The 26,831-nt window shown below is 39.9% G+C and overlaps 1 protein-coding gene across 3 annotated transcripts; it reads left to right on the top strand.

Moving 5' to 3' along the window:
* LOC130378567 (uncharacterized) lies at window positions 1–26,419 on the top strand. 3 transcript variants are annotated; one of them, XM_056585319.1, is made up of 26 exons: window positions 1–86; window positions 372–498; window positions 5,295–5,459; window positions 8,686–8,820; window positions 9,023–9,171; window positions 9,307–9,416; window positions 9,511–9,706; window positions 9,888–10,019; window positions 10,118–10,267; window positions 10,428–10,557; window positions 11,052–11,181; window positions 11,686–11,822; window positions 17,092–17,203; window positions 17,514–17,577; window positions 17,678–17,875; window positions 18,728–18,873; window positions 19,580–19,698; window positions 20,800–20,924; window positions 21,044–21,141; window positions 21,841–21,971; window positions 22,603–22,727; window positions 22,841–22,986; window positions 23,207–23,309; window positions 24,600–24,691; window positions 24,960–25,069; window positions 25,194–26,419. In XM_056585319.1, exons 2-26 carry the CDS (start codon window positions 372–374, stop codon window positions 25,235–25,237), a joined length of 3,174 nt encoding a protein of 1,057 aa, XP_056441294.1. In that variant the 5' UTR covers window positions 1–86; the 3' UTR covers window positions 25,238–26,419. The 3 variants fall into 3 exon arrangements, with proteins under 3 accessions (XP_056441294.1, XP_056441293.1, XP_056441292.1); XM_056585318.1 differs by having other exon boundaries at window positions 24,600–24,739; window positions 25,238–26,419; XM_056585317.1 differs by having other exon boundaries at window positions 24,600–24,739.
* Window positions 26,420–26,831: the final 412 nt, after the last annotated feature.

The raw sequence follows: 26,831 nt of genomic DNA, 5'->3' as shown, positions 1-26,831 counted from the left end.
AACTGCTCTGCCGCTCAGTGTTCCTAACCAGATGAGGAGAAATCTCTCTGGCTTCAGCCACGGTTCCACATCTGGAGCCATACAAGGTAGCCAATTGTTTTATGCTTTTATATCAGAAAGTTGAATTCACTGATTCTGAATCTAACTTGTAACCAACTAAATTGTCTAGCATTTAAGTGGTATCATTGGCTTAATAGACTGGAAAAACATTTCATACGCCTATTCAAATTATGCCAATCAATTCGGCTATACTTTCACTGATAACAAATGTAAACGTGTAGCCAAAGACAGATTTATATAGTCAGAACGGTTTTCTCGAAATATAAATGTAACTATAAATGTAACATTTTTATGTTTTTATAATTTCAAAGATGATAATCTACAACCTGCTTGAAAAATGCGGCCTCGAGTCCCGCTACAAATATTTCTTTGATTCCGGTGTCACCGATGGGTGGGACTTCATCGACAGAGTGAAAGATGATGATCTAAACAAAGAGGGTAAGACTAGACATAGCATACATATAGTTAATCTTAGAATGGACGATCACTTTTTGGTCCAACCAATCTGAAGACTTAAATGATGTGTCATTGAAATATAAACCCAACCAATCAGTCCAGAGTCAACTGTCAATCACTTTTTAACCTTTTTTTTTAAAAAACTTTTTAAGACATTCCTATTCATGGATTTGTCTATACATTCTTCTAGAATGTATGGACAAATCCTTCTGGAATACTATGGACAATTACACTATACCCGGTGTAAAACGTTAGGTTCAATGTTAAATTGTCATAAAGTCTTTTCATGTACCACCTCATATGAAAACCGTGAAATATATATAAATGCACATGCAGTCCCCCCGTTTTACAAAATTTCTACTGCAGGAAGGCCATGGCCAGTTGGAAACAGTGGAGAGAAACACACATCAATGGAAAACAATACAATGGAAAACATAAAATGGAATGCATGAAGCAACCCTATTTTCCAAATAATAACAAGCCATAGACTGTATTTGCTAGGGATGGGTGGGTCGCAAATGATTCGTTCATAATGAACTAATCCCGAATGTGAACGACGAGAACCGATTCCCAAAACAAGAGAATTTATTCTTTTTTTTTTTTTGCACAAAAGAAAAATATGGTCATGTTTATAAAATATACAAACAAACAGAGCTCCGTCTCCCCGCGACCTTATATTGATTGAATCTAAAACGTTCTAACAGATTCAGCCAATGAGAGTACTACAGAAGTTAGCAATCGTATGCGATTCGATTCGGTGCGGCTTGGCGCAGCTCAAGTGCGGCTTGGCGCAGCTCACGCCCGCCTTAATTGGCGGGCGTACCCAATACTTATAAGCAAAGGGGAGGCAGGCACCTGTGAGATTCCCTGTCAAATGACGTAATCTGACTTAACAAATGAATCAAACGAACAAATCAAACGAACGAATCGTGATTGTGAGCGGAACTGAAAGAACTGATTCCCGGAAAATAATAGTTTTGCCCATCCCTAGTATTTACTGAACAATAATTTACATTGTTCAGAGATTTTGGTGGTTCTGGATGCGCTTTATTTTTTCACAGATTCTTCTTTCTCCTTGTTTTCAGATTTACATTTCAACCACTTGTCCAGTTTTTAAATTTTCTATTCTCTAGGTTTCAGAATTTAAACTTGCTCAAGGTGCAATTATTTATTTATTTGTACAAATGTCTATATTTAAGTACCATTTTACTTTTTTTCTTGGGAGGTCCTATATCTGTGTATGACCTGTTTTGTGAAAAATGAAAGCAAACAGTAAAAAAAAAAAAGACCCAGCTGACCTTGGCTCTGCCCGACCCAGATCCTCAGTTCTGGGGTAAACGTGGTGCTTAATATCAAGGAAAACAGTCCTGCTGATGGCCTCATATTGAGCGTGTTGCTAAAATACTACACTTTGGTCGCCGAGCTTCTGCCCCCACCGTTGCAGGGAGTGTCATGGAAAGTGTTTTTCAGGCACACCCATAACCTGTTTAAGGAATGTTGCTAAGTACATCACTGTGAACTGTGATACTGACTGTATCTTGTTACGGCCAATCATTAGAAAAAGTGCAACAAGAAAAAAGTTCTGGGGTCTCATTTATAGAACTGTGCGTGGGATCGTTACCAAAGTTGTTGAAGTGGAAACACTTGTGGGTTAGGCGGAGGCCCGAAAAGTAGTTTTGTTCGGCCGTCACGGGATTGGGGTCACTAACAACAAAAAGTAGAGTGAGTACCAACATGTTGCTGCAGCAGTGAACTCTGTCAGTGGCACGGAGTGCACATTCCCAAAATGAAAAAAGAAGTGGTCTGACCTAAAGGTACATATTTTTATGTACCAATAAATCGTTACGGTTCCTGAAGACCCTCTCCCTCCGAATCGTGCCATTTGCATGGTCCTCCAGCAGTGCCATGGTGCAGCATTAGGGGCTCGGGGGCTCACCGCTTTATTTATAGGGTTACGGTAATAAGACTGACTGAGAAAACCTTGGATAATCAGTTTGTAAACACCCACGTAAAGTGTTCTTCAACATAACCCCTTTTTAATGCCTGATTTGTCATGAAAAGCATCAAGAGGAACGGACAATAATGTAACGATTGTGATGAGGAGTATGTGGCTTGGTTTTCCACACTTGGGATTTGATTGACATTTGATTATGTGTTTACAGTGTCACATAAAAATATTATGTTGTTGACACATGTTGGACAGATGCTTTATTCCATGCAGTCGCGCCGTCTAATTGATAGTCCCCTTAAATTAAATATAGAGAATTTTCATTTTGAATTTTCATTTCTATTCTAAGGAGATGTTTCTGGAGTTGTAAGTGAGAATTAACGCAGTTGACTTAAATTATTCTGATTACATAGATTTAACGCATGATACGGGTTGAAATTTAATTTATGAAGGGCGATGATAAAACATAATCGTTCTTCTCTACATTTCTTCTGTCTGACTTCCGTTCACCACCACACAGTCTGTGTCGCCAATTCTCCTCTTCCTCCAAACCAAGCGTCGTTATTTTTGTATAGATCACAACCTTGGCGTGGAAAGTCACGTACGCCACTTTCAGCCCCGTTTTGTGCGTACGCAACAGTTATAAATGAGACCCCAGGTGTGTCAAACGTATACTGTAGCGGTCCGCGCAGCCTGCATGAGCAGTGCTCTTGCCATCCTGACCCTCTTGTTATTCGCCTACTTCAGTGTCTATTGGATGCAGCTAGAGCCGCAGTGGCATGACTCTGCACTGTCCCTCTTTTATGAGATGGTGTATGACCACCCATTGGTGAGGAATCCTTTAGAGAAAGTAACAATACGTAGGCTGCGCCCATCCTGTATCTTTGGGGCACCACCTTTTGGACCTTCTCTTTGCGCTGAGCTCCATGACACGGGCTCATTATGAACCTATGTGGCAGTCTGACCTGAGATCCCTGTCGCTCAAGGCTACTCTCCTTCTGTTTAGCCAACGATTATGAGAGCTGCATCTCTTCTCAGTTGGCAAGGACCGCTGTGGAAAGCCGATGGCGCAGGGGTTTCCCTAAAGTTGATAAGCTCTCAGGCTGTGAACTACATGGTGGACATAGGGTTATTCTTAGTGATGGGTCGTTCGCGACCGAATCAATTCGAATGAACGAATCTTTAAGAAGAACGAACCGAACTGATTCTTCTCTCTCGTTCATTCTCAGACTTCACTCCTCCCAGACCCAATAGTCGCTGACTCACTGCCTCGCCGTTTGTTCACTGAATGTGAGTGGTTAGGAGGGAAGAGGCTTAGTGAGCGAGCATACGATAATACGATTCAATATCAGTGAAATGGTAAATGCATGCTGTCTTTGTACTTTCTGTATCATGCCAGATTAATCAAATATTTGAATGTCCCGTCAATCTCATTCTTTCATGCTTCAATCTCCATCCGGGACCCCAACCATCATTGCTAAATCAAGTCTATTATCTTGCTGAACACCCAATAATCAAATACACCCCCCCATCCCGCTGCGTTTGGTTAAAATTGTAATGTTGCATTGATTGATGACCGACTTCCACCATTGTTTTAGAATAAGAATGAGGGAGGAGCTGAGTCTGACGGACTCCGTGCATTCCATGATTCGATTCACCGCTATCACGACTGAACAAACAAACAATTCTGAACGATTCCTCTTGGCGAATTGACACGAACTGAATCATGAAAATAGTCATTAAATCCATCACGAGTTATTCTGCCCTACTCCAGATCTCTTGGGAGGTGAGGAAGGCCTCTAGATTTGCTGTATTAGGGCAACCCGAAATAATGTTGAGCGGACACAATCAATGAGAGGCTAAACACACAGCTCGTTGTCTACTATGCGAAAGGGAGACAGGGTCTTCACCTCTCCAAGCAATCCCTTTTCCACTGGATGGGGATGGGAATTGATCAGGACTATTCCATACAGAACCTACCTTGCACTGGAGAGGTTGTGGTTCACTCGACAAGGAGCATGGCCACTTCCTGGGCTGCTCTAAAGGGGGTCCCTACTGCGGACATCTGTGCAGAAGCATCCCGGGATAGACCAAACTTTGACCAGGTTGTAGATGGTTAAAGTGGCACTATAGTATGTGCCATAGTCCAGCGGGCTGAGGATAAGCATTTAATCGTAAAAATAATATAAACTTATAATAATAAAACCGTGATAAGCACCTGACATGGTGGGTCACTAACCCTTACCCCAACCCCTATTATTTACTATTTAAATAATATCAAAATCATAAAATATTATATATATATATATATATATATAATAAATATGTATTAAATAATGTAGCAATGAATACCGAACACGAACACCATTATCAAATGATTAATAGACTACGGTTAATTGTATGTTAGTGCTATTACTGCATTGACTAGGGTTAGCTAACCCTAACCCATCTGAATTAATGTTTAATTAATGTATCCTTATTTTAAAGTGCTACCAAATCATTGGTTTATTGCATTTAATCATTTCAAGGAAGTGTTATTTCTCTGACTTATCTTATCTCTTAAAACATGGACTTTGCATCTTAGTTTGTCCCTCCCAAATCATGGCAGAACTCTTGCATTGCTCTTGATGAATTTCTTGTTGGCATATGCTTATAGTTCACAAATTCATGAAATACATGTTACGATCAACTGATAAAGAAGCCCCATAAAAAAACAAATCTCAAGCGGCCAATACAAAGTTTCAATTGAATCAGCCTTGAATGAGCCCACAGTCCAGAAGCTGTAGCCTGTAAACATAAATCAGGATGTGCATTACACATTCCAAAACAGGTTTCACACAATTGGAGAGGAAAAGCTTTGAAAACCTGAAGGACCTTGTGAGAAGCATCAGAGCGAGGCCAGACCCAGGGGGCCATGGACAAGTCGCCGGCAAGAAGGAGGAATTCAGCCTTCAATACACATACCCAGAGTGTCCTGTGCCAAGAAATATCCCAGGTAAGATTGACGCGTCATTATATGAATGGCTGTCTTGTACAAGCACCCACTTTTCCATAAGTAGTCAAAATTAATTATAGAAAGTGTAGGAGAGGAGGAAGAACAATTTCTTGTCCAAAGAATTTCGACATCCGACTTATCATCCTCCGCCATTTCTCTCTCTCTTAATGGATTGTCTGTTGTGGTGTTGTTTATTTGCCTGTTGTTTGAGTGTCTATTCTGTCTGTATGTAGGCCTATTGCCTTTTCTAAAGCGTCTGAGTATTTAGAATAGCGCTGTAAAAAAGTGATCTGTTATGACTATTATTAGTTTTACAATAACGGCTACATTTACCCTAACCCATACACCACTGGCAGCTGGTGGTTTTCGACTTTTATGAACTATAAACGTTGTTATAATGATTTATGGTCTTCTTTAACCATACTAAAGTGTCAATAATGACGCTTTAGTATGGTACATGCATTTAGACGTATTCCCTGCTGACCGTCTGGGTTAGCTATGCAGAGCGCTAAACACTAGGGACGCCAGTTAGCGATTCACTTGTTCAAATTTCCGGGATATATCTAAGTAGAACAATCCGGATTTTCCATGTATGGTAATGCTGCAACATGCTCTTACAGAAGGTAACCAATCACAACGGAGTGGGATGGCAGGAGGGGGGCGAGGGGGCGCTGAAGGACGAAGCTGAGTGTTGACAGAGAATGCTGAAAGCGTCCAGATGAGAGGAAGAGTTTCCGAAAATCTCCATAGTTTTTTGTGCTGTGATTCGTTTCAGGTTGCTCTATAGGAGTCATTGATAAGAAATGAAGACCAGAAAAGTAGTATTATAGCAGATCGTTAAAGTGAGGGAGGAAGGACTGTGCGCTTGGTTGCCATTGGCCTGCTTGCACTTGCTTGTTAGTGGAAGCAGGCCAATATCAAACGGTTAGAGTAACAAACAATTATAAGAACAACAAGAACATTATTTCACAGCTATTTACATGGGCTGTAAGCCTAACATTGTTTGAGACGAATGTGGATGTCAATGGATGTTTCAGAATGTTGGTCATGATGTTGAGCCAATTAAGATTGAGGGACATCATTTCAAGTCAATCCTCTCCACTGTTTGTGCAAAGATATCAGTGTCAAACCAAAAAGTATATTTCTTAAGTGATTTCAGAATAACGGCGTGTGTAGCTCCTCGTTTTCGCAACCCTTTCAGACGGCTTGCTAACCCAATGGAGGAGTTTCGAAAAATAGTTAAGCTCAGCGCGTTTATTTTGGGACCTTGCTCAACTTTTGGCGTTGGTAACGCCAATGTAAGCGAACCGAGCTGCATCGAACCACACCGCTCGGTGGAAACGCCAATATAAGCGAACAGAGCCGCACTGTACCGCAAAGAACAGTAGCGCACCGCTCGGTGGAAACAAGGCATACGACTGAGCGGGTTTGTTGGTTCTCGTAGCAGGACTTGAGGGGATAACCCCTCCCTCCGGGCTGCTCCACAGCCAGGGCTCCTGCTTATTGGTTCATTGATTAGCCAGGGCTCCAGCCTATTCGTGAAAAGACGTTGGCGTGATTCAGATACCTTAGCTAGTCACACCCACTCAGAGGAGGAATTTCCTCCTCTCTCCTATTGAACCCCATGCTATTCACCAGCCGCGAGGGGAATGAATGAGATTCAATGAAGGCTGAGAGGAGGAACGTCCTCCAGCAGTAATTGTCAATAGGCAATAGGGGGTGCTAATGTCCCTTTACCCAGGGAAACAAACATTACATAAAGGCATTAAAGTAGTCATATTTAAGGGCATTAATTCATTACAGTAGTATGGGCAAACTACATTTTTTATTCTCAACAATGTTAAGGAGGATCTCCCTCCCTCTCCTCACTGGAGAAGCCTCCAATGCATACACAATACACACTCAAGATGAGGAATGACATCTCACACACACTTTTCGAAATAGCTGAGTTAGCGAACTTTGAACACACAGGACTGACAGTCTTTCAGATTTCCGCATAACGACCGGCCATAGCAATCCTGCCGAAATCAACGTGTGACGTCATCACCCTATTGTGCTCTCCCATAGTACGGCCACACCAACCGCGTTACTCGCGTTTGGGGCGTCGAAAATCAGCATTTTCACATAGGGAACCATTGGTATAGGCGCGTAGACACGTTACACGCGTTGAAGCGTCGCGTTAGGGGCGTTAGACGCGTCAGACGCACGTAATTACGCCCGTAAACGCAGTAATGCGCCCAACGCACCAACACCCGGAGTTCAAAAAATTGAACTTTCAACGCTCCAACGCGTGATGCCTAGCCGCGATAGCCAATCAGCGTGGAGCTTGACCCGACGTCACTTGCAGAGAGTAGTGACGCTTGCACAGAAGCATACGGCGACATCTTTCTTTATTCTGGGTGGAAATAGTAAAATAGTTACGCCGTTAAAAGCGTTTATGTAAACTTTTTTAGCGAGAAATGTGCATTTTACTTTCATAATGTTCGCTCGGTGAATGTGAAGGATGTTTGGTTTGATAGTTATCACGAAGAGGGAATGCTCCATTCACTTGCATGGACAGCGTTTCTGGTTGCTAAGCAACCTCAACGTCTTGGCGGACTATATCTCTGCTGATCAACACTACGAATGCTGGAAACACACCAGACACACCATGTGAATTTATTTAACCCGATTATTGTTATTTATATCCGAGATTATTTAATCTAACCCGATCTAAACTCTATCATGCACCCAAACACGGCGGCGTCCCTTGCTACCGCTGTGTACATTGTAATTTCTCTATTTCTTCGTCTACGGATGGAAGTTAAAATAGCCAATGATAACTTCACTGAAAGAACAGTTAGGACTTGCCCAAGGAAAACCAATTGCTGCTTAATTCCTCTCTCCATGTTTGTTGTTTGTTGTTACTCTTCTCTATTGGCGGACTGACCGCTTTTTGTTACATTCGTTACAGCTTTTCTACTTCTACCATTCATTACAGCCACGTATCGGCATTCATTTTTTACCTACAGCACCACCTCCAGGCAGAACTAGGGTAGTTACCCACTCCAACCACTTGATGGAAACGCACCTAATTCGATTTAATTTTTTGCGAACTTTCTAAAGATTTGCATCACCTTTTACTCCCATCACCGAGTAATTGAGCCCAGTAGTTTACGCAGTTCTTCCTGATTATCCAGGTAAGGTTTGCAATATAATGGCAATTCATAATTTCTTCCCCTTCTAGACATGGATCCTGCACAGAACACAGTTGAAGATTTGATGCTGCGGATTTGTCTTGAAAATGTCGACAACAGTAAAGGTGTCTGTCTGTTCACAGTCGACGGAATGCCCCTAACCGATGACCCCTTCCTCAACACATGTAAGAACAGGATTTACCTTTTGACGAAATCATGGTGATGAAACTGCCCTAAGAAACATTGCACAATTATTGATATATTACAAATCCTGAAACATTGATGTTAGCCAGTACTCTTTTGTTGATCTTAATCATGATCTTTTGTCATATGATCTACGATGCATTGAAAAACATTTGTGTGTTTGTCTTTATTGACTTTTCCCAGGGTCCTTAAAAGCCAGACATATCAAGGACAAAGATATACTCTATGCCATATTTACACCAGTGCAGAACCTAAAACAAAAAAGGTGTATTGAAAAACCAGTTGAAGAAGCCCGAGGAGAGCACATTGTTAAATGTCGCATAATGCTAATGGTGGGTGTTTAATGCACAAGCTCTTGTTTTCCTTCATGTTATTTGCAATGCAATATAAATTGTAAGATAACATGTCATTATTCTCTCTCTCTCTCTCTCTCTCTCTCTCTCTCTCTCTCTCTCTCTCTCTTCAAGCCAAAGGGAAACTTTGATATCTCTGTAAACTTGAAGAAGGACACAATTAATGATTTGAGAAGAAAACTGTCGCTTGAAAGTGAAGTCCCCGTCCAAGTTCTACATTACCAGTAATCTCAAATCAAATTGTTATAAAATATTAATATTACATTTTTTCCTGACAGCTCAATTAATTTCTAATCAGTCTCGACTTCATTTTGACAGAGGGATTCATGTTGTTGATAAGATATTGGCAGATTGTGGCATCTCCGAAGACAGAAGGTCAACAGTTACCTTTTCCTTGTCCTCGTTCCACGACGAACACCAGGACTATAACTCATTGTTCGATAATGATGTTACACTGTCTAAGCCTCAAACCAAAAAAGGGCAGAGTGTGTTCCTCGCTTTACTGTATTCTGTTGTAAGCAACATTCAATTATATGTTTGAATTGACTCATATATTAATCATATTTAATTATTCCTATATTAGTCATTTCTATATTATGAATTGTAAAAGTTGAATATAGCTTCCATAACACAACTTTTCAATACTATATCAGTATGCTTTGGAAACAAATTGAAATTATTTTGGCCTCTTTCAGAGAGCAAAAATGATTGGAGGGGAATCCAAACATTTGATTGCTTACATTTGGCAACTAACTGGATGTAACCCTCTGGCACAAAGCCTGTACCAGCTGATCTCCAGGAATGACTATGTAACCAGCATTCAGAGGGTATGAGTGTTTTAGCTATCTTTGTGCTAATCCCACACAACTCTCATACGTTGTACATGCATATGCATTATGGTTTTATTCTCTTCCACTCTCTAAAGATAGCAATCTTTGAGGGACTGTATCTGCTGTTTAGAAAACTTTTGCCAACACCTGGAAAACACACAGAGGAGAAACCGATAGAGGACACGGATGTCTTTGAGTATTCATCACACTGTTGGGCATATCTCATAACATATGCCAAGGAGGAGGTACATTTTGTAATACTAGCTGTAGACTTTGTCAAGATATTATTTGGCTCAAACCTGTCCATTGGAATGCCACACAACTCTTTGATTTAAAGATGATGTCCCATTTCCTTCAAATATAAATGACAGAGTTTAACATTTCCCTCCATTTATCCATAATAAGCCATTGGCGGATGAAAAACATGCACTGATACAACTGTCATCTGAGGATGGACATCGTTTCCATGAACCAGTCGTCCTCGTACCTGGAACAGTTATCTTTGAAAGAGCTGATATCCAACGAAAGATCGATGGTAAATTGAACAGTTTTCAGACCAGTTTTTCTACCCATGTAAAATACTAGCAAGCACTTTGCGAGGCGATAGATGCCAGGATGGTCTAATTCCTTAGTGAAATTGCAAGCTGATAATATATTGTCAATTTTAAACGATTTATGCATGCACAAATTCCTCTCCACACACCTAAACTATTCTGGATAATTGGACATCGGACAGCAGATTAACATGAATCCTTGATAAAAATTGAAATGTGCCCTCATTTAAATAATTTGGGTGTCATACATATAGAATATATTATTAAAGGCAAAAAGCGTAAAGCATGAAGCAAACATTAAGGAATCAATGTTACTGGGATGTTATCGAATATCACCAAAACAATACCTTAGAAAGGGCTAGGGTAGGTATAGGCTAGGCTCATATAATTGATTGATTTTTTTCAACCATATGTAATCGTTTGCAATGTTGTTAACTTCATTCATATTGCTTTGATTCTTTTACAATTCTTAAAGGCTCTCAGATACCCTTGGAGAAAAGATCACTGAAGAGGCACACTGATCTGGAGAAGGTCTTGCTCAGCCTGCCTCCCTCCTTCAAAATATACTACTCATGGATATCTGACGGCGACATGCTGGGAGTGAAGTCTGTAGCTATTTTACATAGATATACGATAAAACTGACTTGCCTCTGTTGATGTTATAAGACTGACAATATGACAGTATTTTAATGTGCGATTTGTAGGGCATTATACAGAAATTAATAATCAGAGGTGTCTCATTATGGAAAAATAATGCAGATCATATGTAAATGATTGACCAATCTAGATCAACTCTTTAAAAATGCTGATATAAAAAATATATATAAATTTATATATTTTTTACGCTGATTAAGTAGCTGATACAATTTAGAAGCTGAAAAGATTAAAATAACTTTATAGATGATAGTATCCAATATCTTATCATTATTGGTAACGGTGTTATAAGCGGAATCTGGGGTTTCCTGTTATTTATAAATAATGTAGGAAGGTGCCATGGTTGATTACCACCACCAAGAAGATGTGGTTTATTACTTTGTTGTTGCCAGGAAGCTTAGGCAACAAAAGCTGGAGTGGTAAAGTCCATGACTATTCACTGTTTTTGCTTTCAGCTTTCAGGTGGATGTAAAGGACACATTTACCAACATGACAGAGAAACTGACAGAGTTCCCCTTCCTGAGAGTGACACCTCCACTCCACCTCAAGGCAGCAGGGCAGCATGGGCCATTGCCTGTACTTCTGAGTGAAGGTACTGCAATAAGTACATTAAAGAAAATTATGCTGTCGTGTGTGTATGAAAACACTAGGGATACAATTTTAATTGGTTTCTTTATAAACTACAGTCAAATTCCAGACTTTCAGGATTTCTGTTTAAAAATGTATCTTCCAAACCATGTTTGATAACCAGTCTTTGAAGAATGCCCTCGCCAGCATCAACCAAACTTAGCAAAAGTCTTGCAGGTATGGGTTTGTTTTAGCCTGGTCCTACCAGTCTCTTGTAGGCCTACTTCATTTCATTTGCGCAGAGAGTCTTGAGCTACTCAATTGACCAACGTTCACTCACTTGAGGGCGGGTGTCTGTTGAAGTTTAAAAATAATGGATCTGCCCAGTGCCACTCTGGATCTTCCATAACCAATCGCTAACGATTTGCCGGGAATCAGGTTGCGCTCAGGCTGTAGACTAATGAAACACTATTTCCGTCATTGTTCTCAGCCATTCCCTCTGTTCACTGATTGGACGTAGAACATTTGGACGGAGAAAACCAACTTACATACCGCAGACTCAGATCTAGTTCTGTAGGGGAATCAAAATTGAGCGGAAGTACTTAGGCGGGCGGAGCCAGGCTAGGTTTGTTTTGCATCAATGAAAGACATGCTGGATGGCAGTGACAGCGCCCTGGAGCCTGGTCGACAGGCGTGGCGTTAGGTCTGGGCATTTGAGGCTATAGCCCTGGATCTTTTGGGAATAGCCCCGGATCGCTGTGCCGTCAAAAAAAACTAAAAGACATAATATTGATGAAAGTAGCCCCGTAGAGTTTACCCTATACGGGCAGATTTTGAATAATTTGCTGCAAAATGTTGCAAATTCAACATTGGTATTCTTTCTTCTCTATGCATAGCGCATCTCGTCGATATTGCTGTTTCGTGCTGCTAGCCTTTTAGTGAGATCAGAGAGTGTTGAGAAGGACTGTCATAAAATATCTTCGTAAGATGGCTATAAGAAGAGAGACCCGCAGTGAATTCACCCCGGTCGACTTGACACCGGGTAGGCTAGGTGCGTGACGGTGGACACATAAAACCTCAATAGCTTTTATTTGTTTCTATCACTGAACTTTTGAAAAAAACTCATGCTCAGCAAAGATGGGAAATACAATCAAATGTATTATTTAAACCAGTACGAATATTACCGGCAATCGAATAACGCACGCACGCACGCACGCACGCACGCACGCACGCACGCACGCACGCACGCACGCACGCACGCACGCACGCACGCACGCACGCACGCACAAGCGGAGTGGTAATCGGGAGAGTTAGGAGAATTCCCGGTGGGCCGTTAACGTTTCGGGGCCGCCGGGCTGATTACTGCAGGATAACAATATTGCATTTATAAAAGTTCCTTGCAGCGCCGTCCGACAGCCTGAGCTGTGCAACCGCAACCTCACACTCACCTAACACACGTAACACATACAATCTGACAACGTCGCAACTAATTCGATTTTGTCTAGAGGGGAGTAACTGAGCGCCCCCTCCCGAATTGGTACAGCCCAGGGCCCCGTTTCCCGAAAGCGTCGTTGGCCTAAGTGGATCGTGAAGTGCGTCGAAAGGGCATCGTAGAGTTTTCACCGCGTTTCCCGAAAGCATCGTGGGGAACGAACGTCTTGAAAACGCTCGTAGCTAACGAGTACTCCAGGGGTGCTCGTAGGTACTCGTAGGACGCTAAGAGCATCGTCAGCTATAGCCTCAGTGGCGACACCATCGGACATTCCGTCTATTGGATGCGTTTTATTAAAACGCATTGCGCCTTTATGTTCTTAGTTTGGTAATTAATAAAGATTATTAATTTATTTATTAGACAGTCCAGAAAATGTTTGCGCAGGCAGGGCACTCAAAATGTGTGTGAGAGAAAGTGGGGGGATTTGTGCAGACTGACATAGGCTACTCATAAAACGTAGCATAAAATAATGTAAAAAATAACGAAATAAAAGAAATTAAAAAAAATAAGAAAATAAAGAAATAATTTTTTTTATAAAAAACAAGCAAAGGAGCAGGCAAAAGGCTGGGATATGGTGGGGATTGGTCACGTTGACGGGAATGTTGTGTAGTGACATGATGGAGGGTGGAGGGGGTTAAAAAAAAGTCTCAATCACTATTCGACGCGCATGAAAACCAGCCGCGTAGTTATGAGGGAGGCCGTCCTCACACCGATCTTCCTCATCGTCATCGTCCTCAACGTCCTCCGGTTCAAACAATGCAACCCCAGCCTTAGCTGCAATGTTGTGCAACATAGCCATCACAAATATCACGGCGCATGACTTGGCCGGAGAAAACTGGAGCCCTCCGCCTGACTTGTGAAGGCATCTAAAGCGCAACTTCCACCTCCCGATCGTGCGCTCAACGATGCACCGGGCCAGACGGTGGGCTTCGTTGTATTCCTCATCATGGACGTCTCCCGGGTTATTCACAGCTGTGAAGAGGAATTATTTAAGGGGGGAAAATGCCGTGAAACACACAGTGCATTCAGGATTAGGACTGATATATGTCGGTTTAAGCCTAATCAATTGTGTTTTAATGTCTTTAGCATTCATATAATTCTATTCTATTTTTTTCGTAGGCTACTCTGCTGTTGTCCTTGATGGGGATATATTTTAACCCTTTTTAACACAATTTTCCTGCGACATTCCTGCGTCTCCCCCTCCTACGGAGCCCATTTCAGCACCGTGTCAGTAGACAGTTACAATCCTACGACGTCGTGAGTGCAGCGAATGCGCGTTCACGTTAAGAGGAGTTTCGGGAAACGCTCCAAAGAAATTGACGATGGATCGCAAGATCCATCGTGAGAATGATCGTACGAGCGTGGATCCATCGTTATCGGGAAACGGGGCCCAGGTCGGCCTTGAACTGCGATTGGTCTGAAAGACGTAACAGCTAATGACAACATTGCACTCTCGTGCAGGCTCGAACAGAGTGACAAAGAAACACACACACACACACACACACACACACACACACACACACACACACACACACACACACACACACACACACACACACACACACACACACACACATTTAATTCTTTATTTGAATCCACCAATCACATTACAAGAGACAAGATTCAAATATTTCAGAGATAAGATAAGTCATTGTTCAAGGGCACAAAAAACATTTCCTGCGCAACACTGCCAGGCTGCCTATCACTGCTGATATGGAGCAGAACTTTGCTAATTGTTTAGATTTTCTGCTGGAGAGCCCAGCCAGCCTTAACCCACTGAAAACATGGTTGTGGACATGCCCCAAGCTTCCAAAAATAAACACTATTAGCTTGCATTGGTAGCCTAGGTCCCTTAGTATTTCCAGAATGGGCTGGTATTTAATGATTTTATCGTTGAAAGCAATTTCAATGTACAGATCAAATACACAGCCTATCTCAAGTAAGAGCACTTCCCTTCTGTCTCTGTTTCAAAACACAACATCAGGGGTATTTGGGATGTTACACATCACCTCAATAGAGCTGTTAAACCATTCCGGCATGATACGTGAATGTTTGTACATGGTCACATTTTCTAGAGATACTTCCTTAACATTCCTGGAAATTAGATCGACAAGTCGGTCATGGCGTGCAATATACAGTACTTTGTACATAGTACAGCCATTCACAACATGGCCAACTGATTCAAGTTGATGGCCAGAGTGCATTATACAGTGTGGATGGTGGTGTGCAGGATACCATAATGCCAGATTATATTTGGTTGGTAGCACCTGCAGCCTAGCTTTGGCAGTGAGGGTTAGGGTTACACACACACACACACACACACACTTTTAAGGAGTTTTTCACCGGCTCCGTATGAAGCTTGTTTTACCTTTTAAGCACCCAGGCTACTAGTATCCGGCGAGCTGGGGCTCTCATGTTCCCCCGGGGTTGTATCGTGTTGCTGCATGACAGTGTTTATTTGGCTACAGGCTTTTCTAATGTCTCATTTTGGCTGCCGGTGTATGTGGTGCACTTTCCTATCCTTAACATAAACATTAACCTACTCAGTAGGCCTGCCCCGACGCATGTTCATAAGCCAGATTTTCTAACCCCCGTTTTAAAAGGACTCTAATTTCTGGGCTACAGCCCCGAATGTTTTCAATTGCTAGCAACACCCCTGCTGGTGAAGACAAGCTGTCCTTCCACAAAACTATCCTATTTTATTAAGAGGATTAATTTATAAGTTTTGCTTTTTCATCCAAGTATCAAATTGTTTGGCGAATGGCAGTTTGAAAACGAGGGGATAATGATTTGTAGGTGTATCTCGGTTTGAATTTCAAGCGTTCTTAAATACATCTATGTTTTAGAGATGTCAATTTTTGAGGTTGTTTCCCTGTTTGGTAAGCAATAGAAGGCTCTCACTCTTTTCGAGAAATTTGAAATTCAAACCAAAACTGTTGTGATACAACTGCACACTGTTATGTCATCAAAAACCACCTATATTCCGTTATTGCAGTGCAAATAAACATTCGCTTGTATCGCCGACTGCTATAAAGAATAATGACCCAATACAAAGAACACGTAGTGATAATCATAGGTCTATGAATTTAGTTATGGCTATGGCTATGGATGCAATAAGAGGACTGAGTGTTCGGAAACATAAATAAGCTCTTCCATCCGCCATTTCCGACAACATGTAAAGTGACCATGGTGATAATGAGAAAGATACCTGATTTTGATTGTTTAAACAGATTTATTCACAGGCTTGGTGCAACAAGAATGTATGCAACTTTTGCACAAAAACTGATATCATTCGTAAGTGTATGTTCCCAGTTTGCTTCATGATTTTATCTTCTTTAATTAATGTGGGCGTTCAATTGCACCAAATAATCCTGTTCAATTTAAGAGGACCTATGTCTGAACGTTGTCGTATTAAGTTTTCTCTAAGATTGCTGAGGGAAAGTTGCAGAACAAAAATGCTCCCAAAGGGCTCAACCATCTTTAACGTTGATGCACATTTCATATGGCTTTCATTGCTTTACATAATCTATTGGCTGTGTGTTGTTTTGATTTGTATGCAAACAAACTTGGTGAAAGGATTTCAGTGTGTGTATCAGTACTTTTTTTGTGTTAATTTGCTCACTATAATCGTGACCAAATGGTTATATTGTTTGAACTCTAGCGTGTACATGCACACACGCACGCACGCATACTTATGTGATTTGTTACTTATATAGCCAGCTCTAAGTACTTTCTTGACTAAATGTAACAAAATAAGTCAAAAGTGCATTATCTGTTCATCATCATGTTCTTCTTGTTGCAGATAATCTCGGCATTTGTCTGTGCAAAAATAAACAGCAGCCAAAACAGATTCAAGTGATGAATTTTCTCAGTGGTAAAAAAGAACTTGTGGATTTGGAGGAACTAGCCAGCAGGTAAGAAAATAAGTTTCACTTGTATATAAACAATACACACATTCATGTGTGCAGAACCTATATTACCCTGTTCTCAACCTAAAAGCTGAGGACCACCGTCAACCATTACCATTCAACCTGCTATATTTATATATATATATATATATATATATATATATATATATATATATATATATATATTTATATATGGAAATATATGAAATACAATAACTAAGGAACCCTAAGATTATCTTTCTATCTATCTATTGCAGGAATAATTGTCAATCTGTAGCAATACTTATTAGCCTGCTATGCATTTTCTTTTATACAGAATTGGTAATCTTTCGGATGACCAGAAATTGCTGACTTGCAGGACTCCAAAAGAAGCAATACTGGTATACTTTCAGTATATTTTAGGGACATATTCTGACTGAATAAATAGTCATAGTAGAGTAATGCAATTACATTGCAATACCAATCTTCTATTTTCTTTAGGTGCTGATGGATACCAGTTCCTCCATGGAGGAGGAATGTGAGCTGAAAATGAGGAAAATAGATGCTGTGAAGGAGCTATTTGACAGCTTTGCATCAAGGACCATGGCCTATGATTTCTATCACGTGATTGGCCTCGTGGGGTTCAGCACAGACGTGAAACTCCTGCATACATTTAAAGAAACTCTGGAAACATTCAAGGTAGGAAACATTTTGAAAGTCCCAAGGTGGGACTTTCAATAGTTCAATATATTCAATAGTTTCCACTATTAGATTGTTGATATCGATATTCAAAGCGTTTTTTTCCTAATTTCAAGGACATCGTGTGGCACTCTGGGAAATATTTGTGAAACATTGTCTTATGTGTTAAACAGGACCAATCTGAAATAATTTGGGTCTCAATGAGCTATTGATATTAGGAAGCATAAACGTCAAACTGAATTCATCATCGCGGATATCATTGTGCGTCGTCATTGTGTGTCTACCGTTGTATATCTGCCCATTGGGCAGCCTCACTCCTCTCTTAAGAGGATTGTGGATTGTGCAATCCTCTCTCATTATTTCTACATTATAGGGGATTTATAAATTACCCTTCCCTTAACATTGGCCAAACTATAATGCAATTAAACTGTAGATTAAAAATGTTCCCAATGGATAAAAATCACTTTTCCATAGTCTATCCCACTAGATTTACAAAAGTAACTATATGGCAAATAATAATAACTGGGTTGCCAAAGGAATTCTGATGTGGATGTAATGCTCATTCTGCTGTGTTGAGAGAGACAGAGCTTTGTTATTGGCCAGGAATCACTGGAAGACGAGATATTATATCTCAATGGGACCTTCTTGGATAAATAAAATAATTAATAGGATGACATTTTTTATAAAATATGTTTTTGACATGATTGGGCAAAACTCATTTGAATCTAAAGAAAGTGAAATGCCCTGTTCAGCCACATTTGAGCTTGTCTGTCATCAGACTTTGGATGCCAATCTAAAGTCAGATTTGTGAGATTAATGCAGCCCTAACTTTAGACCTGAATTCAACTACAGCAATCTCTGCGTAACCTTCAACCGAATGGCCGGACTGTTCTGTACGATGCCCTGCAACAAGGAGTGAAGGAAATGGAGGAAGTGAAGAAGAGGTTCCCTGATTGTAGACTTCGCATCATATGTCTCACAGATGGAAACAATGTTGGGTAAATGTATATTTGTTTTCTATCAAGCAAAAATATATTCAAAAGGATACACCAAGATATCTGTAAATTTGCATTTGCCGAGATTCAAACAAGTGGTTTTATTCCAAATGCATCATTGTGCATCAAGAAGGCTAGTTTGGTGGGTGGATAAGCAATTGCTTTCCCTTAGACGTTTCCATTTCCTTTCAGGGTTATAGGAGCCTAGTGATAGTGACTAGCCTGTGATGCGTCACTTGTGAAATTATTTTTCTGGCATAGTAATCTACGTTTAGGGCGACCTGTCAGTGGCGCATTACAGGTAGACTAATAAACACAGCGCAGGCAAATGTAACTCTGCAAGTTAATGGAAGTGACTAACTGAAAGCAAATGCTAACCCAGCAAACTCCCTTTCTCAACAAATAATGGTGAATTGGAATTAAACAACTCGTCTGAATCTAGGTAAGACAGCCAAACACCAATTTACAGATATCAGATACCTTACACAAGGCCAAACATTTACCACACATTTGCTGTATAATTCATAACAAATCCATGCACGCACAAAGAAAGGTTCATATCATTTATTTATTATCTATAACAAATTATATTCAGATAGTTCATATTGTGTCAAAATATAGGTAATATAGAATAGTATGACATATTTACAACAGATGTAGTTGATTGATACATGAGTTTGTGATGCTATGTGAATACTTGCCCACACAGGTCAACAGTTAAACCTGAAACTGTTGCAGTAAATCTGATCAAATCCAACATCATTGTTGATTCCGTCTTGCTTGGAAAAGTCGATAACAACATGCTTCATGGAATCAGCATCGCCACAGGTATAGCACTACACTGTAAAAAAATAAACTGTTGAGAAAACTCAAAATTGCAAGGCAACTTACTGCAATACATTTTTGAGTTTTGAGCCCAACAAAATGTCATTTTTCTTCTTTAGACAAACTTGAAAGTTAGAGTTATACCAACTAAGATTTTAGATTTTACAAAACTCAAAAAAGTAAGTGAGGGTTGTTAACTTAATATTTCAAATTAAGGTTAATATTATTTAAAAAAAAAATCATTTCAAAGAATGCAAAACTAGTTTTAAGTTCACTTTATTAAAATTGGAAACTTCCATTTTACATTTCTGAATGCCAGGCAGCAATAGAACAAGCAACATGTAGCTAGTTCAGCAGCAGAGAATCGCTGTCTAAATGCAGCAAACCAAAGTGCAGAACAAGTTCGACATTATGGTCAAACTTGTTCTGCACGATACGGGAGTGCAGGTTAAACGGTGACGCAACTCTCGTGCCTCATGCACCGCACGATCCCGAGAGCTGCCTTTATTTAACACACACCCACAACACACAGCGCACCGCACACCCAACCAACGGACATGCAAGTCTCTGTAACGGTGGCGGCAACACTACACACAATAAACAACACACAAACAATAAATACCCCAAACCCGTTAACCCCACTTAACCTAACAGAAACAAATTGACAAAAGGCAATAAACCCCTTTTTCCCAACCGGCATCACGAATACCCAGAATCCCCGGGGGGTAGGAGTCGCCACAATATTTACCATCTGAAAATTCAGTTAGGAAACCCCGTATTGTCCAAAGTGTCGAAATGCGCATGTGCACCGTAGTTGGCCCAGCCTCAGACAGAGTCTGACTTAAACCCATGTGTTTTGCTAACAAAGATACTACACTGAGCCCAACTCTTGACCCAAAACTCAACATTGTTGGTTGGACTAAATTGCATTGCACAGTTGACATGAATGCTTAATGTTTAATATTCATTTTACTCAGAAATCATAATGAGAACAACAATTTTAAGTTTTCGTTTTTACAGTGTAGAGCCGGTAACTCAGACACACATAGTCACAGGATAGCATGTAGTAAATAAATTTAACTTGACATCCAAATCTGGATTTAGGGGGTTGCTGTTTCAAGCCAGAAACACTGACGGATGGCCTCAAACTTTTTGAATGTGAGACTGTTCTTTCTTTGGAAATGAGAAAACCCAGGAAAAAACTTGATCCATCCTCCATCACAAGTGAGGTAAGTTACAGTGGATGAGTACTAGCTCGATAGTCAATGGTTGTCATTTAAATTATAAACAAACACAAAACAGACCAATGTTGTAATCTTCTAAATTGTGAGTTGCATCTGTCCACCAGACCGTTTTAACAAGCATCTTTGCACAACAAGGCTATGATGACCTCCCAGAGACCTCTCTGCCAAGCGGGTTTAACAACACAGTGACCGTTGCACAGAAGTTAGTAAAAACCAACCAATCCCTAATCAATCGTGTTGCGTTTTGCCTTTCCTCCCCTGTCATGTTGAGTACTTTGGATACAGACTCCGCTCCCCATACTGAACCAAACACACATTGGGTGCCAGCACCCAGCTCCCCAGACTGGAGGAAATGTACCTGACCCGCTGTATCCGGAGGGTCAAGGGCATCATTAGACACAGCACACACCAGGGTCACTAACTCTTCCCCCCCCTGACCTTAGGAAGACGTTACAGGACACTGAGCGCCCGCACGACAAGACTGCAAAACAGCTTCTACCATAGAGCTGTGTCACTACTGAACTCTACCCCCCTCCCACACTGAAACTCCCCATCTCATATACACATTGCCCTACCGACACAAAAGGACTTGGACTTTTTTTAAAACATTTTATTTCAGGTATCCACAATCAGGTATCTTTCTCATTATCACCATGGTCACTTTACATATTGTCGGAAATGGCGGATGGAAGAGCTTATTTATGTTTCCGAACACTCAGTCCTCTTATTGCATCCATAGCCATAGCCATAACTACATTCATAGATGGTTGATATGGTTGTTTTTAGATTATATATAAATATATATAGATAACTTTGCAGCTGGAGCACTGCTCCAACAAAATGTAGTTGTCATGTACAATGAAAATAAAGATTATTCATTCATTCACTTCTTTCCAAACAGTGCTTTCAAAAGTCTAAGATCGAAAAAATATTCCTCAATGGAGAGGGGCAAACGTGTACTAGAGGAGTTGAGAATCCTGCATTGTCACCCTCATCCCTACTTCAGTGTCTTCCCATCCGACTCAGACTTCTGTAAGTGAGAATCTTGGCCGCGTTAAGACTTGTTTCTGGATTCAACGTTGTTATTTATCAATCGTCTTTCATTGACATCATATTGACCTCCCATGCATCAATTGTGATATACTGACGCAGTACATGAATATGAGGAGAGCTGATTAGATTTGATTCATAGTAGGAAATTGTGACAGAATATAAATATCCTATTTATATTCCTCTAGATCAGACCCTTTATTCTTAAGTTCATACTGGATAATATGATAATTTTTTATTATCTGTGTGTTCAATCCCGGGATGCAAACTTTGCACGCCTGAAAAAGTCGAAAGGCCAAGTTTGCCTTTTTCCTTTTAAATCGGGCATTCACATCGATCATGTAGATCCATGAAGGACTTTGAATTTGTGCGATTCATTACTTTTATGTGTGATTATGACTTGTGTGTGGCTTGTTACCCTCAAGTGTGTGATTTCTAACTGGTGTATGTGATTTCTAACAGTAATATGGGATTTTAAAACGTCCTTTGTGTTATTTATTGAACTGATATATTTTATTCATAGCGGCTCTGTTTGTGATTTCTCAATATTATCTGATTTCTAACTATTATTTGTGACTTCTAACTGTTATGTGGGATTTCTAACTATCCATAGCGTTTTGGAAGATTCTGATGCAGGGTCCCCCTGCCACGCCTTATGAGAATGGCACCTTTAAACTGTACTGTCAGTTTGGTCCGGATTATCCCGTGAAGCCTCCAACAATCCGCTTTGTGACAGCTGTATCCTTTCATCTGTAGTATTGCTTTTTTGATATAATATTACTGTTGCAGAAGAGCCAATGAGAAGGAGCTTTAAATAAAGTTGTTTTTACATTTTCTTAACATAATCAAAGATTTACCACTGTAATATCAACAGTTCTGGGCGGATATGTCACCACATATTTGACCACGGCTACAATGCCCACATCACCATGAAGGAGATCCTAGAAGCTGTTTATGGACTGCTCATCGCCCCTGAGGCTGAAGATGCACTAGACAGGTTAGATCTTCCAGCATACTTTCATAACAAAGCAATTAAAGGAAGAAACAGCAATGACTTCCGTTTGAGGTTGTAATCATGATAATGGGTTGGTTTATGTGATATGTCAGTATTTCAGTATTGTATAAATCCACAACCTAAAATGCAATCTTAACATACAAATGTATCTAAGTATATTACTGTTCCAATAATAATCATTAGAATCTTTTCTCCTTGGAAGCATTTTGGCCGAGAAATTAGTTTCCAGCCGTGAGGAGTATACACAAGAAGCCAAGGAACAAACCGCCAAAACCGCCGCCAAGTCCTTCGATGAAATGGAGCAGGTGAAGGTTTTAGGTTACATTAAGGATTCTTTGAACTCATAATTTTAAAGATTGCATGCAAACCCACACGCACACACGCACGCACGCACACACACACACACACACACACACGCACACACACACACACACACACACACACACACACACACACACACACACACACACACACACACACACACACACACACACACACTCTACATAGGTTTGTTATTTATTGGTTTTTATTACATTATTTATATTTATCAATAATTTCTATATCATTCTGTACACTTGATCAATTACTTCTGAGGCTCGAATTATCACGGCAGTAAAATGGCACAGGCCCCATAATTGTATGTAGTACTATTATATCTATATATATATATATATATATATAGATATAGATATAGATATAGATATATAGATACATATATATTAGGGCTGTAGTCATTAACTTGATAACGCTCACAATTAATCTGGACATTTTAAAGGTATTATAGGTGACTTCTGCCTCTAGGAGAGTTGTCGTCCTCACCATTTCCAGTGAAAATCTAGCTGACTTGAATCAGGCAGAAATCATGTTCACAGACTAGTTCATGTATTAATGTTTTATTGACTTTAAGTTTAGTCACGTTTATTCATGTTATGTAATTTCATTCTAATGCTGTTGATGCATGTAACAAAACGTTGACTTGCATACTAACAATCAGATGAGTCGACTACCCGAACAGCTATAGATATTGTTCCATGAGGTAGCCCAGTGCTGTTGTCAGTGATAAAAATAATCATACTGAAAATAACTTTTTGAGCGAGTTGAATGTGGTTGTTACCTAATAACTTTGCTGTCCACATTACATTGTGTTCTATAGAAAACAATTTATGGTGGCATGGATGGATTTTTTCTTTTAAAGTCAATTGCTCGCAAGTAAATGGCACATGCGGTTTAAGTAAATGGCACACATGCTTTAAGAATTAGTAGGGGGTGGATCTATCGCGTGTCGCGCACTTCTGCAATTGATTGATTCATTGCTCTGTGATGGGTTGGAGGAGAGGAATAGTTGTACTTCAGCATATTCTACCAGGGTGTTCAATGTCATCTGCCACAATTATTTTATGTCTTTCAATTAAGGTATCTTAATTTCGGGACAATTCCCAGCAAATTTTGATATTGCAATTTAATTGATCAATCAAAGCATATCATTTAATTAATAAGATAGACTTTGTAATCAATTGACAGCCCTCAAGAATATACACACACACACATACAAACCAACACACCATGAATTCATGTTTTTTTAATTTTCTTGAAAGGAATTGGTTGGTCAGGTTCCTGTTCCGATGGCACCCATGCATTTGTCATGTTTTATCACTGGGAAGCTTCTTGTGGACCCTGTTAAAACGAGGTATGATACAGTCTACGAGCGAAGGGCCATCGAGGATTTTCTTAAAACGTAGGTTTTTAATGTACTCAATCATGTTCAGATTTTTGTAATAATGGTATGAAGATATTTACTGATGTAGTACCCTGGTCAAATCTCTCTTGGTGGTCTATTTGGAAAGTCTACTTTGAACAACAATCAACTTTACCCGAGACAGCGACAAGCCTTTCTGTCTTCTCGGATGAGTTGTATTCCTGTGTACTCTCAAACTTAAAATATATATATCTTTCAGGGGAATGTTTGATCCACAAATGGGGAAAGACAATCCGCTCGGGTTGTCAGATCTCACACCAGATCCAGAAATGAAGCAGAGGCTGACGAAATTCCGACTTCATCAAATTGGTAACTATCGACTACTTTGGCTTCTTTGATCTGTAAACATTGTTCCGGCATCATGGATTCTTTTTTAAGATTGTTTTTTACATTTTAAAGATCAAACAATAATCACTGTACATTCTTTTCAAAGGGAATGGCAAATACTTAGATAATTTGTCTGCTTTCTCACTGTAGTTAGCAGCGACAAACAACATATTTCCCAAACTTGATGGATACCATGCTGAAAACCTCTATCAAGCCTATTTTCAGCTATTCATTAGAATTATAACTATTCTTTTACTATTTACTATTCTTTACTGTGTGTTTTTAGACAGATCTGTTTTAAATAGACCAATGTTCCAATAAGGAGCTACACTTCTATTTCCTAAACTCAGACCGTACTGTCTCCTGATGAGCAATAGTTTCAATCATTTGTATCACTGTTGATTTCATTTTTCTATTTTACGCCACTATATCATCCCATGTGAATTATTTGATGACATAAACATACTTAGAATGTGTGCTTGAAATATGCAGGAACCGCATTCTTTTACTTATAGAAATTAGTCATCAGCTCAAAAACCAAAGAAATAGATCAGGCCCATATGGAACCTGGTTGTAACACAACCTATTCGTTGATTTATTTTAGTACTCTGTGTGTAATTCAATGTTCTTTTGTTTTAATAATGTTGAAGCTCAAAGTCCAGCATTTAATTTCTGAATGAATTGATCAATTAATCGATCAGTTTTAAATCATGCTTATTTCATATGGACAGTAAAAAAAAGATTCAGCGTATCTTTTTCACTGGGGCAGATATTTGTTTATCACCTATATCTTATTAAGGCTACTACTTTTATAATAAATAACAGCCATGGGGAATAAATAGGTATTTTTTCTTGAAATATAAAACCCTAATTGCAGTATGTTTTGCAGCAAGTGATTGGTAAATATGATTGGTTTAATCCAGAGTTCACATCATTAGTTGTGTGTTTTTATTGAATAGTAAGGGTTAGATGAGACAGCATAATTAAACCTACGTTCAAGTAAACTTTGTAATTTTATGTGATTCAAACCATGCCAAATTCTTGCCATGTAATTTGCCTTTGTATTTGAAACATGAAATTGGATCAAGCATTTTATGAGAAAAAACAAAAATAGAGTGCACTATGTAACATTCAATTTAAACCCTAATAAAGTCAAACTTTTGAAACCAAGATAACATGCTGCAGCTTCTACATGCAATGTCTGTTTGTTCCTTTAATTGTTGATGATTACTAATTGTATTAATAAAAATCAGCAGTTTTTACTTTCCACTAGATAACGTAATGTCCTCTGGGCCATGTAATACAAACTCTGTATTAACTTTTATTTAAGATCAACTACAAACTAGATCAACACTAGCACAACTCAAATAGTGGAAAATGAATTGTTCCTGTGTACTGTAAAAAGCCCCACAATCAGGTGGCTTTGCAGAGCTCTCTTCCCATCATGAGAAGGGCAGGCGTGCATGCTGTGGACTCCTAGACCACAGAGCGACATGCCCGAGTACCATTGGCAGATGGGTGTCCCAGTCTCGCTGGGCTGAGAGGTGACGATTCCCTGGTGCGGGCCAAAGTTGTAATGGAATCTTTGCACCGAACCGTCACTCTGAGCCACATAAAATGTGGCCATTTTGTGGAGCGGCGGAGAGGACGTAGCGGTTACCCCTGTCTGAGCGAGGTGCCAGTTGGTGCCCCATGGGAAACTGTTGGATTGGAGCATGAGCATTTTGAATTTCCCTGAAGGAGC

This window comes from Gadus chalcogrammus, unplaced genomic scaffold (genome assembly GCF_026213295.1).
Source record: "Gadus chalcogrammus isolate NIFS_2021 unplaced genomic scaffold, NIFS_Gcha_1.0 GACHA089, whole genome shotgun sequence".
Taxonomy (NCBI): Eukaryota; Metazoa; Chordata; class Actinopteri; order Gadiformes; family Gadidae; genus Gadus; species Gadus chalcogrammus.
Note: the sequence above shows the minus strand (reverse complement) of the source record. Positions and strands in the feature narration are given on the sequence as shown.